At 38.5% G+C, this 19,879-nt stretch overlaps 1 protein-coding gene across 1 annotated transcript in view; it reads right to left on the reverse strand.

The window, feature by feature from the left end:
- The window catches only part of CRPPA (CDP-L-ribitol pyrophosphorylase A), a 301,491-nt gene that overhangs the window by 203,046 nt on the left and 78,566 nt on the right, over positions 1-19,879 (reverse strand). Inside the window, exons 4-5 of the mRNA XM_047753666.1 lie at positions 19,509-19,613; positions 14,308-14,353 (exon numbers count right to left, since the gene is read on the reverse strand). Coding sequence (XP_047609622.1) covers positions 14,308-14,353; positions 19,509-19,613 — 151 coding nt within the window. The remainder of the gene's footprint in view (positions 1-14,307; positions 14,354-19,508; positions 19,614-19,879) is intronic.

The raw sequence follows: 19,879 nt of genomic DNA on the forward strand, positions 1-19,879 counted from the left end.
GTTGAGTCCTTAGGGTTTTCTATGTATAGTATCATGTCATCTGCATACAGTGACAGTTTGATCTCTTCTCTTCCTATCTGGATGCCTTTTATATCTTTTGTTTGTCTAATTGCTGTGGCTAGGACTTCCAAAACGATGTTGAAGAGCAGTGGTGAGAGTGGGCATCCCTGTCTTGTTCCAGATTGGAGTGAGAAGGCTTTCAGTTTTTCCCCATTGAGGATTATATTTGCTGTGGGTTTCTCATAAATGGCTTTGATTATATTCAGGAATGTTCCCTCTATACCCACTTTGGCGAGGGTCTTGATCATGAATGGATGTTGGACTTTGTCAAATGCTGTTTCTGCGTCTATTGAGATGATCATATGATTTTTGAGTTTTTGTTTGTTAATGTGGTGTATGATGCTGGTTGATTTGCGAATGCTGAACCATCCTTGTGAACCTGGGATGAACCCAACCTGGTCATGGTGTATAATTTTTTTGGTATGTTGTTGGATTCGGTTGGCTAAGATTTTGTTGAGAATTTTTGCATCTATATTCATCAATGATAGTGGGTGATAGTTTTCTTTTTTGGTGGTATCTCTGTCTGGTTTTGGAATGAGGGTGATGGTGGCATCACAGAATGTCTTTGGGAGTATTCCTTCTTCTTCAACCTTTGGAAAGAGTTTCAGGAGGATGGGCACCAATTCCTCTTTATATGTTTGATAAAATTCACCTGTGAAGCCATCTGGTCCTGGACTTTTATTTGTAGGGAGTGATTTTATGACCTCTTCAATTTCATTTCTAGTGATCGGTCTGTTCAGTTGGTCTGTTTCTACTTGATTCAGTTTTGGCAGGCTGTAAGATTCTAGAAAATTGTCCATTTCTTCCAGATTGTCAAACTTGTTGCCGTAGAGTTCTTCATAGTATTCTCTTATGGTTTGTTGTATTTCTGCTGTATCCGTTGTGATTTCTCCTTTTTCATTTCTAATTTTGGTTCTTTGGGTTCTTTCTCTCCTCTTTTGAGTGAGTCTGGCCAGGGGTTTGTCCATTTTGTTCACCTTTTCAAAGAACCAGCTCTTGGTTTTATTAATTTTCTCTATTGTTTTTTGAGTCTCTATTTTATTGATTTCTTCCTTGATCTTTATAATTTCCTTCCTTCTGCTGACTTTAGGCCTTTTTTGTTCTTCTTTTCCTAATTCATTTAGGTGGAGGGTTAAATTGTCCATTTGGGATCTTTCTTCTTTTTTGAGAAAGGCCTGTATTGCAATAAATTTCCCTCTGAGCACTGCTTTCGCAGCATCCCATAGATTTTGAGCGGTTGTGTCTTCATTATCATTTGCTTCAAGGTAGTTTTTAATTTCCTTCTTGATTTCCTCATTGACCCATTGGTTTTTTAGTAGCATGTTGTTTCGTCTCCATGCAGTAGGTTTTTTCTCTTTCCTTTTCCCATGGTTGGTTTCTAATTTCATGGCATTGTGGTCAGAGAAGATACTTGAGATAATTTCTATGCTCCTAAATTTATTGAGGTTAGCTTTGTGTCCCAAGATGTGGTCGATTCTTGAGAATGTTCCATGAGCATTTGAGAAGAATGTGTCTTCTGCTTTTTTTGGATGTAGGGTCCTGAAGATCTCAATGAAGTCTAACTTTTCTATTGTTTCCTTTAGGATCTCTGTTGCTTTATTGGTTTTATGTCTAGAGGATCTGTCCATTGATGTGAGGGGGGTATTAAGGTCTCCTACTATGATTGTATTCTCATCAATATCTCCCTTTATGTCTGTTAATATTTGTTGTATGTATCTGGGCGCTCCTGTATTGGGGGCATATATGTTGATGATGGTAACATCCTCTCCTTGGATGGATCCCTTAATTATTAAGTAGTGTCCTTCTTTGTCTTTCTTTATGTCTGTTGTTTTAAAGTCTATTTTGTCTGATATGAGTGTTGGCGACTCCTGCTTTTCTGTCTTGTCTATTGGCGTGAAATATTTTTCCCCACCCTTTCACTTTCGATCTATATGTATCTTTTGTCCTAAGGTGAGTTTCTTGTAGGCAGCATATTGAAGGTTTTTGCCTTTTTATCCACTCAGCCACTCTGTGTCTTTTGATTGGGGCGTTCAGTCCATTGACATTTATGGTGATAACTGATAGATGATTATTTATTGCCATTTGAACCTCGTGTTCCAGTTGATTCTATGGTTCTCCATTCTTCCCTTTTTTTTTTTTTTTTTGGTTGGATGGTCTCCTGTTATTATCTGCTTGAGTGTATTTTTTTTTTCATTTTTTGCAAATGCAACATTTGGTTTTGGCTTGCAGTTGCCCTGTTTTTTAAGTATGCTAACCCCTACCCATAATTGTGTGTTTTAGCCTGATGGTCCTGTAAGTTCAAACACTTCATTACTATATTAAAATTAAGAAGAGAAACATACAAACAAACAAACAAAAAGGGTTATTTACTTCCTAACATCCCTTGCCCACATTTTATGGTTTTGATGACTCTTTTATTTTTTCTTTTTAATTTTATTTTGTTTGAAGCATGTTCATGATTAAATCTGTATGCTGGCTTATTTGAGTGACTGCTCTCTGACTGTGGTTTCCTCAGTCCTAGTTCTTCCTCCTCTTCTTTTTTTTTCTTTTCTTTTTTCTTCCCTTTCCTTCCTTTCTTTTTGGTTTAGAGAAGCCCTTTCAATATTTCCTTTAACCTGGGTTTTGTGTTGCTGTATTCTTTAAGTTTTTGTTTGTTGGAAAAAATTTTTATTTCCCCTTCTATTTGAAATGATATTCTTGCTGGATAGAGTATTCTAGGTTGCATATTTTTTTCCTTTGAGCACGTTAAATATCTCTTGCCATTCCCTCCTGGCCTGTAGTGTTTCTGTAGAGAAGTCAGCTGATATTCTTATGGGGGTTCCCTTGTAGGTAACATTCTGTTTTTCTCTTGCTGCCTTTAGGATCCTCTCTTTATCACTAACTTTTGCCATTTTTATTATGATGTGTCTTGCTGTGGGTCTATTTGGATTCAGTTTGTTTGGGGCCCTCTGTGCTTCTTGTATCTTGAACCCAGCATCCTTTAGATTTGGGACGTTTCCAGCGATAATTTCTTCAAATGTATTTTCCATCCCCTTATCTTTTTCTACTCCTTCTGGAATTCCTATTATGCGTAGATTGGCCCGCTTTCTATTATCCCATAGGTCTCTTATATTGCTTTCCAGTTTTTTGATTCGGTTTTCTGTCTGTTGACCGGATTGAGTGATTTCCATTATTCTATCTTCCATATCACTGATTCGTTCTTCTGCATTATTCATTCTGGTTTTTACTGCCCTTTGTTCCGTTTGCATCTCTGCAAATGAATGTTCTAGTTTTTCTTGGCTCCTCCTTATATGTTCTAGTTCCTTTCTGAGGGTATCTGCATTCCTGTTCATATCTTCTCCTAATTCCTTCAGTAGTTTCACTAGTTCTCTTTTGAACCCCAGGTCTGTCAGACTGCAGAGATCTGTTTCATTGTTGACTGTTTTAGGTGAGTTCTCCTGTTGGTTTGACTGGGGGTGGTTTCTCTGCTTCTTCATCTTGCTTGTTGTTTTCTTTCTCCTGAGGGAGTTGTACTCTCCGTGATCGGCAGTGTTTGCCTTGTCACTGCTGTGGAATATTTCCTGAGGGCTGGCGTTGTTGGTCAATCTTTTTTGAGGCAGTGTGGCTTTCCTGGAGTGTTGATGGGGCTAACAGTGTTTCTTTGAAGCAAAGGAGGGCTTCCTGAGGGCAGACAGGACTGGGAGGTCCACACCACGATGGCAGCAGATTTCACTTGGTCATGCAGAGCTTGCTCTGGTGTTTTTAGGCTGTGGGGTTCTTGCAGGGGGTTGGCAGTGTTGGGCAGCTGTTCCTCAGAAGTGCAGCACCCCCTGGGGGCTGGATCAGCTATCTGGGTCACTGAGAACCTAAGAGGCTCTTCCCTAGGTCAGCCCAACTCAGAAGGACGGCCTGAGAAGGTAGGCGGATCTTTTCACAGTCTGGCCGAGCTTGTTGCAGCTTTTCTGGGCTGCAGGGGCTCTTCTAGGGGGCTGGTGGTGCTGAGCAGCTATTCCGCTGGAGTGGGGCACCCCCTAGGGGCTTGGGTGGGTAGCAGGGCCGCTGGAAACCCAGGAGACTCCTCCCCAGGGCAGCTCAACTCAGAAAGACCGTCTGAGATCTTTTCCTGGCTCGGCCAGGCTTGTTGCAGCTTTTCTGGGCTGTAGGGGGTCCTGCCTGGAGCTGGCAGTCCTATGCAGCTGACCCCCTAGGGCACCCCCCTGGGGGCTAGGGCAGGTAGCAGGGCCGTTGGAGACCCAAGAGGCTCCTCCCCAGGGCAGCCCGACTCAGAAAAACCGTCCAAGAGTTAGGCAGATCTATTCACGGCCTGGCTAGGCTTGTTCCAGCTTTTCTGGGCTGCAGGCCTTTTCTCAGGGGCTGGTGGTGTTTGGTGCTGCTCTGCGGAAGTGTAGCCCCTCCAAAGGGCAAGCAGGCCTGTGCAGGGACAGCCCCTGCGGTGGTAGGCTTCAGGAAATTGTTGAGGCCAGCCCTGCTGGATGGCAGGCAGCCCCAGGTTCGGCAAGAGCGCAGGGGGTGGCGGGGGTGGGGGGCGGGGATGCACTGGGAAGCACAGCTTTCAGCTAGCTAGCAGGCCTGTAAGCTTGCTGTAGCATTGGGGGTAGTCTATGGGGATCCACCCCTTCTTCTCTCCCCTCCCCAGCACGGGCGCAGACCATGCTCTTCTCCCAGGTTCCCTCTGATGCCACTTTCCACTTCCCCGCCCCTAGAGTATTGCTCCCTTCCTCTGCGACAGCTTTGTTTTCTAGTCTCCCAGGCAGTCTCTGCCCCGTCAAATGGTTTCTAGACCTCCTAAGCAGTTTCCGCTCCGCCCACCCCCCCATTCAGGGGACGAACCTCTGGAGCCTAGGTCTCGGTGCCCAGCCCCTACCCAGGCATCCCCCGGCCCTTTCTCGGGGACTAACCTCTGGAGCAGAGGTCTCGGTGCCCAGCCCCCACCCAGGCATCTCAATTTTTGGTGACTGTGCCCGTAGTTCAGATGGCCCATTCAGTTCTTGATCAGCTTTTCCATACTCCAACTTACTGCTACACTCTTCTCTGCATCTGGAGATTCCTCCGGTTCGTTTGATCTTTCCCCCGTGTAGGTGACTTTCCAGGGTGCGGGATCCCTTTCTCCTCCGCAGTTCCCTTTTGGGAACGCCCGTCCCGCTCGGATTCACCTTCTCTCAACTCTCCTCTTTTCTCCCGTTCTGCCCTGTAATGTCACGAAGTTCTTGCCATTATTGGAGTTTAGGTTCTTCTGCCAGCGATTGGTTGCTGTTCTGTGCGAGTCATTCTGTAGATGTGCTTTTTGTTGTTGTGTTTGTGGGAGAGGGCGAGCGTGTCCCCCTATTCCTCCGCCATCTTGTCCTCTCTCCATATACTCATCTTTTAAAGAAATTTCTCTTCCCGGAATTCTGCTGTGGTGGCACAGCAGAAATGAATCTGACTAGCATGCATGCGGATGCGGTTTCGATACCTGGCCTCTCTCAGTGGGTTAAGGATTCTGCATTGCTGTGAGCCACGGTGTAGGTCAGACACTGCTTGGACCTGGTGCTGCCATGGCTGTGGTGTAGACTGGCAACTGCAGCTCCAATTTGATGCCTAGCCAGGGAACTTCCATATGCCACATGTGCAAACATAAAAAGAAAAAAATAATCTTCCTGTCCTTGATGATTGCAACTCTTGGCATGCATAAAGTATACAGTCTTCCTTGAAGGGTTAGAAAACATGCAATTTGTAAACTTCATGTAACTTTACAAAACAGTAACATGTAAAATCTCTACTGTAGGACAAATCCACTGACACACTAACGAGGAACAAGGAACACCTAGACATATACCACCATCAATTAATCTTTTGTCTTTTTGTCTTTTTAAGGCCACATCCTCAGCATATGAAAGTTCCCAGGCTAGGGATCTAATCGAAGTTGTAGCTCCCGGCCAACACCACAGCAATGTGGGATCCGAGCTGCATCTGTGACCTACACCACAGCTCACGGCAACGCCAGATCCTTAATCCACTGAATGAGGCCAGGGATCGAACCTGTAACCTCATGGTTCCTGGTCACATTCATTTCCGCTGTGCCACAACAGGAACTCCGTATCAATTAATCTTGAGTAGGGACTCATCAGTGCTCTGAATGGTGTTTCTATTTTACCAAAAAAAAAAAAAAAACTGTCAAACACAATGGTACAGAGAGAAATAAACCTGAATACTAGGTTTGTTCTACAAGCAAGTAGGCAAAAAGTACAGAAGTCCATCTTCAATTTTCTTAGAAACATTTAACACCGTGAACCTCCATCAGGTCTCATTAACTATATTGACCTCTTGAGCCAAAATTTTAGTGTGCATAAGTAAAGAAACAGCTGTACCAAATCCAGATAAAGTCCTTTCCAAAAGCTGTCAAGCCCAAATCCGTTCAAAGTGAGGGCAGTTATTTTCTATTCCTCTGTTTAGCTCATTGAATTAAAAGTCAATCTTAGAGTCTTATTTTCTATCTCGCATGAAAGATTTTCACATAGCATTAAACAGAATCACCACTGTTGAGCACTGAAATCCCGGTCTCAGTTTCATCTATAGAAAAATACCTTAGGCTTCTCTGAACACTTTGATGGAGGAAGCTCTCAGAATGGGAAGGGACAGCAGGCAGACAAACAAGGAAAAGTAGTTAACAAGCCCTGACTACAAGACAACTGGATAATAAGGACAGCAAACAGAGTCCTGCAAAAGAAACTATACATACCCACATTAAAAGGTCAAAGTGGTCTTCTGAATGTTAGCTTTACTATTGATTATGTTTCAATTTTAGGACAACAATACATGGGTAGAATTTAAGATTTGTATCAGATCTTAGCAACATTTTTAAATGAGTCACTGAATACAGAACGAAGTTTCCTATTTAACATCTAGAAGTAAGGAGCAGACATGTGACATCTTGTCTCTTGCACATGTTTTTAACTTGTAAAGGTATTACTGTTTCCCAAGTAAATGATGCAGGTTGGTTTTTCGTTTTGTTTTTTGCTTTTCAAAGTATATATTCTTTCTTAGTTAAGAGAAATAAGTATGAAGGAAATGAAATTTTCTAAGGCTAGTTACTCATCAGGATACTCACAAAACGTACTGTATTATTGCTACAGCATAAACGTCATGTTTGCAGTTTTTGTTGTGTTGGGTTTTTTTTTCCCTACCTACATCAGAGTTAAGTATAACTGGCTGGCTTTTATGTGCTATCAAGTCTTATTTAGCTATTTGCTTAACACCTCACTGTGACCTTAGAAGTTTTTAAACATCACAGATTGCTTGCCTATGCTTCAATTAGTATTTTGCTAATGACAAATTAAAGAGTTCATACACTTGAACAAAAAAGTGAACTAGACTTTCTCTAATCTTGACCCAATATTTAACTTCCCAATTTACTTTTTTTTAAACAATAAGATTCCCAAGAAACCAAACTTCTATTAAATCAAATTGTAGCCCTCCTGTTCTTACTAATTAAAGCTTGACGCAAATATTCTTACAGATTCATGTAAGATACAGTCACAGTACTATTTTCAAGAGAGTGAAGAACAAAAAGTACATTGTTTACAAAGAAGTCATGGTATTAATGTGAAAATTTGGAAAATGAAGTATCGTCAAAAGCCAGGCACATCAACAATTACAGTTTCTATGTAAAATTTTAGCTGTCACTTTGCATTGTCCAAAAAGCATGGTTAATAATACAAATGTTGTCATCACTGGCTGTTTAACAAGAAAATCCTGATGAGGACACACCACAGATGTAAAGCATAGTCCAGTTACAGACGAAGAAAACCAATTTAAAGTTTCTTATCTTTCCAATTTGACTGAAAAGATTAAAAAATATTTTGCACTTAAAAATGCCACAACTTTGAATCACTAAAAAACGTAGGCATTAATTTCTTCACATGCATAACACACATTGTTAACACAATCATCCTCATTCTCAGTAGCAATGAATCAGTCTTATTCACATGTTATTTGATTTTATACCTTTCGGTCAAAATCAATTTAGAAGTATATTCATCAGAGTTCCCATCGTGGCTCAGTGGTTAACAAACTCAACTAGCATCCGTGAGGAAGCAGGTTCGATCCCTGGCCTTGCAGAGTGGGTTAACAATCTGGCATTGCCACCTGCATGTTCACTGCAGCACTATTCACAATAGCCAAGACATGGAAACAACCCAAATGTCCATCAACAGATGATTGGATTAGGAAGATGTGATATATATACACAATGGAATACTACTCAGCCATAAAAAAGAATGACATAATGCCATTTGCAGCAACATGGATGGAACTAGAGACTCTCATACTGAGTGAAATGAGTCAGAAAGACAGACAAATACCCTATGATGTCACTTATAACTAGAATCTAATATACAGCACAAATGAACCTTCCCACAGAAAAGAAAATCATGGACTTGCAGAATAGACTTGTGGCTGCCCGGGGGGAGAGGGAGGGATCAGGAGCTTGGGGTTATTGGATACAACTTGGAATGGATTTACAAGGAGATCCTGCTGAGTAGCATCAAGAACTTTATCTAGATGCCTATATTGCAACAGAATAAAGGGTGGGAGGAAAAAAATGTATACATTTAAGAGTAACTTGGTCCACATGCTGTACAGCAGAAAAAAATTAAAAGAAAAAAAAAAAAAGAATCTGGCATTGCCATGAGCTGTGGTATAGGTCAGAGATGCGGCTCAGATTCTGTGTTGCTATGGCTCTGGCGTAGGCTGGCAGCCACAGCTCCAATTTGACTCTTAGCCTGGCAATCGCCATATGCCGCCGGTGCAGCCCTCAAAGACAAAAAGAATAGTATATTCAGCTAATTTTGATGTATAAGCACAAAAGGATCAACTGTTTGCCTACCGGTATAATTTCTTTAAAAACTCTATGAAACATAAAACGCACATATGGGAATTTACAGCTTGACTGTTCCTAAATACTTTACATTGAAAGACATCACCTGTATCACTTATACTGAAAGTAAAAATCTATTTTCAGAATAAACACTAAATTTCTAAACCAGTAGGTACTGTATTTCTAAGAACTCAAGGTCAATTAATTTCCTTTAAAATAAACACTTTGCAAATGGAAAACAAATGAATAGGAAAAGACAATTTTTGTATGAACATTAATACTATTTAAATATTAAGCAGTTAAAATGAAATCATTTTCAATTTTACCTATTTAAACCATCATGAGGCTTTTTTTTTTTTTAACAGCACTAGCTTACTTGGGTTTGTACAATCATAACCAGAAAAGTAAAATCGTAACCATCGTAACCATTTTAAAAACACTCTAGCCACAAAATTAAATATATCAAAAGATCTAATGAAGGATGATGGTAGAAAATAAGTGCAATTTTTATTTAGAAACTCTTTAGGGGCTTTTCATCTTAGAAATTTTTATAATAATCATCCTTCTGCCATGATATGTTCAGCATATTAAATCAAGTGTGGGGTGGAACTGTTTGCATAGCATAGGTAAAAGTATGTTACTGCTGGCATCTGCTACCACTCTAATGGTTTCATAGGTCTGAACACTCAGAACAGCATTGGGTGGGCTCCAACAGCCAGCTTGGGCGACAGACCTACAATACCACTTTGTTACAAACATATCAGCCCAGTATCTTGATGTACCAATTAATCACGCTACTACCTCAAAAAGTTTATATTTTAAATTTCACATACAGGAGAATTCAAAAAGGGTTAAACATTAAAGAACAATGACCAAATCCAATTCTCTACTTCAGAAAAAGGAATATTAAGAATGCTTTGTTTCATGCAACAGTATATGGATGATTTGCCATACCTTTTTCAATGCTGTGTGAAAAACTGTAAAAGAAATCTCAGAGTACATCTCTATAAACATGTTTCCTATTATTCAACAGTTCACTATAAATGGAAACCCACGTAAATATATTGACGGCAAAATAAAGCTTAAATATAAAACTTATCTAACAACATAAAATAGAAGTCAGATCTTGAGACTTGATATAAACCACAATTTGAGAATTGTAGTATTAATAACTCTCCTGATGTTAGTTGCATCAAAATTCCCATACTAAAGATATGATTTGAACATAAATTAAGAAGGACCAAAATATGCATGCTGTTTCAGTGACAAATAAATCTGGGAGTACAAAATGCTCTTACAAGACATGACATTTATGCTAACAATGTTTTATAGAGTCTGGAAAACACTAAGTATATTCTGATGTAACTATTTTCTTGCTTAATTTGTCGACCAGTGAAAACTGGTATTTAAGTTTAAAAAGCGGCTCAAAAAAAAAAAAACTTAGAGAATACTAAGCATTTATATCAGAGTGAAAAATAATGCCCAACCTACAAGAGGGAAAAATGGTCATGATTAGGTAACATATGCTAAACTACTAGAAAAAAAAAAAGGGTAAGAGTGCCCATTGTGGCTCACTGGTTAATGAATCTGAATAGGGACCATGAGGTTGAGGGTTCAATCCCTGGCCTTGCTCAGTGGGTTAAGGATCCAAAAAAAAAAAAAAGAAAAGAAAAAAAGAAAAAGAAACTCAACAGTACCCAAACCTTTTTTTTTTAATATTCTGATTTTGAATTTTAATTTTACTCTTTGTCATCATGTCTAAAAACCTTCCATTTCACTGTTTTTCCCACTTTCTCTAGAATACTGTGCTTGGCATAGCCCTAGGAGATAATGTCTACCGTCTCAATTGTGTGATCATTCTTTATAAGGCCAGCTGAAGATACAGTTTTAACCCAACAGAACCTGAATGGGCGGGCCAAATTTTATAAACCATTTGCTGTATCCACCAAAGAGAGATACTGAATCCAATATCCACTTTAATAGTCAGTGTAACTACATGATTCAAGAGGGTGAAGTGGCAGAATGTACACGGGAGAGCTAAGGAGAACAGAAAACTGGGATTAAGTTGTGGCTCTTACTCTTACTGTGTGACCTAGAGGAAAGTACTTCCTCTCTCCAAGCCTCAGTTTTCCCACCTGCAAAAGTGGGAGCAATAGTATCTACATTAATATAAAGAACAAATTAAGTAACATACAAAGCTCCTAGCAGGAGTGTCAGGTGCTCCAATTCCTGGTTTTAAACCTTGACCAAAGCACATACTCACCAATATTCTCTTATTTCTCTTTTTTAAAAAGATAAGAAATGTATATACACTGAGCTCAATATGTATCTGATGAAAACAGGTAAGAGTGGAAGGGCCACCTATTCCTATAATATAAGGGCCTTAGATTCTGAAGAAAAAATACATAGCTATAACCTTTAACTTAGTAATAAATTTGGTTTAACTCAATGTTAGGATAGACAAGAGTAGACATTCTTCCCACCTTCCATGAATAAAAATCTAAGAGAGAGTCACACCAAGTTAGTCAATGTTGAGCTCTAAAAAAGTTCTTAAACATTTTTAAAAATTGTTTTCAGGGAGTTCCCATTGTGTCGCAGCAGAAACGAATCCGACTAGGAACCATGAGGTTACAGGTTCCATCTCTGGCCTCACTCAGTGGGTTGAGGATCCGGCATTGCCATGAGCTGTGGTGCAGGTTGCAGATACGGCTGGGATCCTGCATTGCTACAGCTGTGGTGTAAGCTGGTGGCTATACCTCCAATTTGACCCCTAGCCTAGGATCCTCTATATGCCACGGGTGCAGCCCTAGAAAAACAAAAAAATAAAATAAAATAAAATATGGTATACAGCAGTCTTTTTTTAAAAATCTAAGTTTTCTTTTTCCTATGTTTACAAGTATTTCTACTTTTAAGCTCCAAAGATAGGATTAGTGCAAGTCATAAAGGCAGAAAAAAACCTCAAGTGAACTGACAAGCATTTGCAGGTGACAGAATATAGTAACACTTTTAGCTCTAAATGCAATTAAGATTAGTTAAAAAGAAATGGACGAAAAAAGACTAAAGAGCACCCTAGAACAATGCTTCTGGAAATTAATATACAAAGTAATGAATCAATGCTTTTGTTAAAATGCAGATTCTGACTTAATATGGTGGTCCCAGACATTCCTTGCTGAATAAAGTTCTCAGGTAATCACAACACTGCTGGTCTAGAAACCCAAACCAAGAGCAAGAAGGCCCCACAGCAGGGGTCCTCAAAGGGTAGAGCAACATCAGACTATCTTGGCAAGTTATTAGAAATGCAAATCTTAAAGAATGTGAGGAGGTGGTTTTCCAAACCAGCTGTTTACACCCAGTTCAACAGATTTACTTCCCCGAGAATAAATGTTGAATACTTAAGTACTTGAAAGTAGCATACTAGAACATACCTAAACAGGAACAACAATTTCTCTCAGAAAACAATTTCTAAAACTCAACCACTGAAAATATACTTAAAACATAGACTTTCATACAAGTAGCCTATTTTTTTTTCCCATGTCCACCACATGAGGCTGTTTCCCAGACAGAAATTGAACCTGCACCACAGCAGGGACAATGCCAGATCCTTAACCCAGTAGGCCACCAGGGAACTCCAAAGAAGCCTACTCTTGATTATATATAGACAAATTATTAAAATGTATAGAATCCTCAGCTGAACTATTTACTAACTCTTCACAAAACAAATCATTTCCATTTTACCTAGGTAATATAGATATGATGTTCTAAAGAAACTAAACTGAGTTTTTTATTTCCTTGTGTTGAGAGTATAACCAACTACATCATAGTTTAGGCAACTTCTTCAGAGTAATGTTTATACATTGCCTGGCTCATATGTAAATCTATGTCAACATTTTGATTTATGGCTATAGATGATCTGTTTACATACACAAATGTACAGATGCAGAAATCACAGTACATTAATGGTTTGAAACAAAATATTCTGAAAAAAGGACAAAAAACACAAGGATAAACTGCAAACATAGCATGTCATGAACAGAGAAAAGATTTCAGTTTTCTGACTGTGAAGCCAATTGATTGTCAAATAGGCTTTCCTAAAAATTAAAAAAAAAAAAAAAGCTGATGCATTCACAATTCCCATTCAGTGTATTTTTCAACTTCAAAGTCTGAATTTACTAAATTCCTTATTCGGTATATGAGTACACTGTTCTGTCCTTAACCTGTTTTTGAAGGAGTCAGTTATTAACAGATTGCAAAGTACCACCCTTGCTTGGGAACGGCCCCCTCTGATTTTAGACTAGCACTATATATATCTAACAGTAGTGCTCTCAAGAGATTTCACGGTCACAGCAAGGGGCAGGGGGGAAGGTAAGGCGGGGAAAGTGCTTCTGGGATTCACTAAGCAGAGGCCAGGCAGCCTCTATAAGGCACAAAACAGTACCTTGAACAAAAAATTATCTGACCTAAAAGGCCAACAGTGGTGAGGTTAAAAAAAAATATATGATTTAGGGAGTTCCCATTGTGGCTCAGTGGAAACAAATCTGACTACATCCATGAGGACGCAGGTTCAATCCCTGGCCTCACTCAGGTTAAGGATCTGGCATTGCCATGAGCTGTGGTATAGGTGGCATATGTGTCTTGGATCCAGCATTGCTGTAGATGTGGTGTAGGCCAGCAGCTACAGCACCCTTTCAACCCCTAGTATGGGAACCTACATAGGCTGAGGGTACCGCTCTAAAAAGAAAAAAAAAAAAAAAAAAAACCAACTTAAACTGTGCAAGTTGCAAAAATACAGAGAGAATATCCCTTGTGCATCATTACATTACTAGCAGCGTCAAGTAAATAAATATTTGTTGATTATGAAATACATTTCTTTGTAGTTGACCTAGAGTTGGAGGTGAAAATGAGAAGGAGGTTATTAAATATGCAGTTATCTAAACTTACAACATCAGTCATTGGCAGAACCAGAGCCATTAAAAATCATTCAGTCCAATTTCTCCCTTTCAAAAAAAGTTTTTCTCATACAAAAGATATGGTCTAATGTATGAAACTGGCAGTGTTGGAAGTGGGTAGACAGTTTTCTTAATAAAATGAAATATATCTTTCTAAATTAAAATATCAGTTTTCACTTTTAAGAGTGTCAATGTCACATACTTTTCTCAAATTAATAACTATTTCCTTTATAAAAAATCAAAGCCAATGTAACATAAATCACCTTATGTGAATTCAAAGCAGGAAACAAAATAAATGTAATTATTTTTCAAAAAACAAATCACAGAACTCCATGGCCCACAGCATTCATACTTCTGAGAATTCTGGGATTTAAAATGTCATGAGAAATTCCGAACTGGCTTACATTTTTGAAACACAGGAATCAGCAATCATAAGGCTAAACATACCCTTAATAATGGATTCAGCTGCATACAGGTCTCGTTTGTAGGTCACCTAGAGAACAGATAAACTTCATTAGACTTAACAGAGTAGGAAAGAATGTGAAAGCAATAAAATTATACCCCCAAGGAAATTCTTGATTTTTGGACAAACTATAAACACATAATACTGACATTTTTAAAATTATCATCAGTAAATTCAGAATAAATATATATTCTCTTTCTATAAATGGTTAAAGATTTGATTTTAAATCTTTAAGTAAATTGAGATATTATATGGCAGTGGTTACCCAAGTCTTCTTACTACAAGTATAACGTCAAAGAAAACATGGTAGCATTTAAATATTACAATTATTGTTCAATAGTAAGGTTTTATGTTGGAGGGAAAGAAAGAAGAAAAACTTTTTTTAAAAAAATCACCAAACTTCACTTTCAGTTAAAATGAGGTAACTCTCAAAGATCAGTTCACTCAATCTGAATTCAGTTTATCTGAATATAGATAAGGTTCACCTTGGTAGGTTTTTATCAATATATGACTGATAGAGCCTGGAGGGAACCACCATGTATCTAAGAATAACCATGGCCTTTCCTTAGGAACATATAGCCTCCTGGCAATTTTAACCTATTCCTTGTAATGCAACCTGCCATGGTCCTATGGCAGATAGTTCCCAGACCACACCCAGTGAGCTCAAATGCAGAGCATGTCAGATGCACTGCACTGCAGAAAAATTTGTCCTACATCACAGAATTAAATATATCATTAAGTACATGAGGTCTTAGGTGCTTATCATTCAAGTGCCTAAATCATTATGATCCAAATGGTCTAAAAACCCATTTTGAGAAATTAATACCAAATTAATACTTATGCCTATGATTTGGACTTTTTTTTCCCTCCAGATTATCTCCTAACTAAAGTTGTATAGCAAGTTTGTTCAACTAAGTGGCACAGGGCACTTCTGTCCAAAACAGATTTCCCTACTATGCCTAAATCATGACAGGTAAATCCTGGTCCAAAACTATACCTGACAATCCATAATTAATGTGGTAGATAACTTGTAGACAGATGGAAAGATCTTCAAACATTCAACCAATCTATTAATATCAAATGTGACAGTTTACATTATCTCTCAACAAACACATGCCAACCAAAGCTAGCACTATAGTTACTGATCCAAAATGCAATTCTAGGAGTTCCCATCATGGCTCTGCAGTAATGAACACGACTAGTACCCATGAGCATGCAGGTTCAATCCCTGGCCTCATGCAGTGGGTTAAGGATACGGTGTTGCTGTGAGCTGTGACAGAGGTCGAAGATGCAGCTGGAACACTGAGGTACTCTGGCTGAGATCTAGGCCGGCAGCTCCAGATCAAATTTGACCCCTAGCCTGGGAACTTCCATATGCCGAAAGTTTGGCCCTAAAAATCAAAAGAGAAAAAAAAAAAAAAAAAAAAGAAGAAGAAATGTAGTTACAAAGTTTCAGACTATGCATTTTACCTAATTAGAATGTATTAATTTCATTCCCTCATTCAATAAATATTTATCAAATAACTATGTTGTAGGTCCTGTGCTAAGCACTGAAACATGGTAATGAAAACAGTGAGCAAAAACTCAATCTGTAGAGACAAAATTTTAGTGGATAATTTTTTTTTATAAAAATCAAATAAAATATTTGTTTCCTTGAAAACCCGAAGTTAACTAGATATCTGAAATCAGGACTCACTATTTGCAATTTCAATGAGAAAGGCCTTTTTTATTCTAATAATTGTCTGCTGTGTAAGGTAAACTCAAAACAAATTAACAGGAAGATGCCTAAATACCATAGTTGATCTTTTATTTCCTCATCCTTTGAGGGATAAACTGCATTCCAAATTTAAATAGAGTAACTGTGAAATGATTTTATTCTTTTTTTCAAATAAATATCTTAGCAATGAGTTTTTAAAGAAAAGAAAACTTGGTCTCAAACATTAAAATGATTTTTCAAGTATATGTGCGAGACAACATGTTTGCATTAGCATCAGTCTGATGAGTAAAATACATATATTACCTAAATGTCCTTTCTATACTACTAATAATTATGTAATTAAGAAAGATGTCTAAATTTCATTTTTTGTCTACATTTTCTTGTTGACTGTGGTTATGTACCATACACAGATTAAAGGTTTTTTTTAATGATTTTTTTTTCCATTTCTATAATTGGTTTACACTGTTCTGTCAGTTTCTAGCGGCATTTTCATCTGGCATTGCCATGGCTTTGGCGTAGGCCAGTGGCTACAGCTCAAGTTCAACCCTAGCCTGGAAAACTCCATATGCCGAGGGTGCAGCCCTTTAAAAAAAAAAAAAAAAGACAGGAAAAAAAAATAATTGTCCTACATGGGCCACAAGAAATTTCTAGTCATTCTTCCCATGAATGTGGGGGTGAGCTCTCTGGCTTTGTAAAGGGTAGGAGAAGGTGACCTGGATCCATATTGCAGAATCCTCCCTTGCCTTTTTGTTTTATGGTAGCAAAAATGTCTCTTAAAATGTGCTCTTCACTGTGTCAGATTTTGGTATCATGTTCCAGGGACTCAGCCTGCTACCTGCATCCAATATCAGTTTTAGCCTAATTGTACAAAATCTTCATATCTTGAGTTGTAAATAGATGCAGCATTGTTGGAAATAGTATTAAATTAGAACAGTTATTTCAACATGTAGATTTCATTGCTTTGGTCGAAACAGCCACTGTAATACTTCTGATTTATAAAAAAATAAGACCATAAAATTAAGTCAAAAGCTTATAAAGACAATCCATACAATATCATCAAAAAGCTAAATAGGGCTAAATTAACAGCCAGGAAATAGCAAAAGTATTTTTAAAAGGTGGAGGATAATGACACAGGAGGCAGAAAGAGGAAATGGTAACCTGAAGCAACTGCGACATTTGCATTCAAAGTAACATCACCTCAATTTTAAGGCACAAAAAAATATGATGCCTTAAAAAGATCTTTTAAGTACCATGTGAACAACTTTTTGCCCAATGCATTGCATTACATGCTGTTTTCAAATCCAAGATTCTGTCACGGCACATTATTATTATTCAAACATCAGTAGGGCTTCTCTACTCCCATCCCATTTGGCAAGTAATTCAAAGAAGATGATCCCTCTGGGCCTAAAAGCATGTCCCCCCACCCCCGGCATATGTATTAGCTCCTATGGCTGACACAGCAAAGTACCACAAACTGGGTGGCTTAACACAGCAATGTATCTTCTCAAGGACCTCGAGGCTGTGATCCAGTTATCAGCAGAGCCACTGCCCACGCTGAAGGCTTTAGAGAAGAATCCTTCCTGCCTCTTCCTAGTTTTCTGGAGCTGCCAGGGATCCTTGAACTCTCCTTTGCCTGTAGATCCATCACTCCAATCTGCACCTCTATCACCACTGGTGTTCTCTACCCACCTTGTCTACATCCTTTCTCCTGTTCTTATAGACTGGACTTAGGGTCTACTCTATACCGATATGATCTCATTTTAACTTGATTATATCTGCAAAGACTCTTTTCAAATAAGGTCATATTCACAAGTGCCAGGGGCTAGGACTGGAATTTATCTTGGGGGTGCAGGGAGCGCGGGCCAAATTCAACCCACAACAGCATGTGTGAAATGACTCAGGAGGGGAATGAAGAGAAGCACTCATAAAGGCCAGATATAGCTCAACTCAGTGCACTGACATTTGTCACCCATTAAAGGGAAGCAAAGCAAGTATATAAGGACTAAAACTGTGATACTGTGTTGCTGGTGGAAGCAGTGAAGCTTGAGACTTCACTCAAAAAAAAAAAAAATACTGAAATACATTTATAAAGATGGAGTGAAAAATTCCAAGAGCAGTGTGCTGTTTTCCTTTAACCTGCAGACCCACGGGTCCTATGCTAATCTGAAGGAGCTCAGAATGCCCACAGGAAGTGGATAATCACACAGCCTAAAACATTCACAAGGAAGCCAGAGAATGTTGACATGATGGTCGCAATAAAATATCTTTTTACTTTTTTCTTTTTTTACAACACCTGCAAATTAAGTCTAACAGGGTTCTATAGAGATATGGGTCAGGATCTTTAACAAAACACCTAATTGGTATTTACCAAAATCTTCCCCAATAGTACGTATATCACCATCTAAGCCATATATAGAAAAAGATAAAATGAATAAAATGTTTGCCTGCTTGGTTTATGACATTTGGATACTCTAAAAAGAGCAATAATACTGCATTAATCTTCTCCACTAGGCAATAACCCAGGCATGTTACTATTTTGTTACATATTTAGAACTATCTGAATATGTATGAGATAATCTTAGGAGGCAGCAAGGCCCATTACATGACAGTATAAAATATCTCATCAACATGTAGGGCTTTTTGTTTGCTTGGATGTCATTGAGGAAACATGCTTTGGGATTCATATCATCTCAGGATTAGGATGAATCTTTCCTAACCAGATTGAGATGGAAGCTTTATAAAGACTTCATCCAACATTTCAATATTATGATATGACCCTGCAATTCTGTTTCAGAATATGCTGTTCAATGAAACAGGAAAATCATGCCATAAAATACCCCTGCCTCAACAGGGACTTGTACTACAATAGTGCTACAACCACTCCGTTCCTCCACAAGAAAGAAGTTTGCCATTACAAAAGTCAATCCTTACCACTGGATAGAGCAGAATCCTTCTTGGGGGCAGTGGGTGGGTCTTGCCACCAACAACAGGGGGTCCAAACTGGGGCAGGCACGTGTTTCAACCCAGTTAAGTTGGAGCTACCACCCCAGGGCTAGGGAGGAAATGGTGCTACTGTGGGAGGCAGAGTTGCACTCTCCATCCAGTTGGGGGTAAGGCAACAAAGTAAAAGATTATAGACAAAGAACACACACAAAAGTTGTGAATAAAACAATCTCATTGGCTAAAATGGAATCGTTTCAATCAATTACCCCAATGTAAATTTTCTTAGAAGTAGGGAGAGAAATGATATCATACTTTGTTGGCTCAGAAAATTCAGTGAGACTTTTTATGCCTTCAATGTATGCACACACATACACACCTCTTTTCCTGGAAATAGTGTTTCAAAAGGAAACCAGATATTTTTATGCTACTTCTGTATTTTCTAAAGCTCATAGAAACTGTCTGTACTTGGAGAGTATATCTTTAGGAATAACACATAAACACAGAGCCAAGTATCAACTTCATTACCTTCCAGAGGTCAGGAGATCCTTCCACAAGTTTGGCTTTGATATGACAGTATTTTAGAGCCAAATGCAAACACTCAGTTCCAAATTCCAAGTCATGGTCACTGCACTGGGTAGAAAGAAAAAATAATGAACAAGTTAAAATAAAATTTTGAATAAAACTAATTTTTAATTTCATAATCAATTGTATAAAGAAAAGCACCTAGAGAATTCACAAACTCTTTAATTAGCTACTGATTAGTCAAGGAACAGATTCATTTTTATCATGCCCTAAAAGCCAAATAAAAGATAGGAATGTTGCAACATAACAGTGTTTAACTTCCTCAATAGTTTCAGGTGTCAGATAAACATAATACTTTACTTCCTTTGCTCAAA

This window comes from Phacochoerus africanus, chromosome 11, assembly GCF_016906955.1.
Source record: "Phacochoerus africanus isolate WHEZ1 chromosome 11, ROS_Pafr_v1, whole genome shotgun sequence".
Lineage (NCBI taxonomy): Eukaryota > Metazoa > Chordata > Mammalia > Artiodactyla > Suidae > Phacochoerus > Phacochoerus africanus.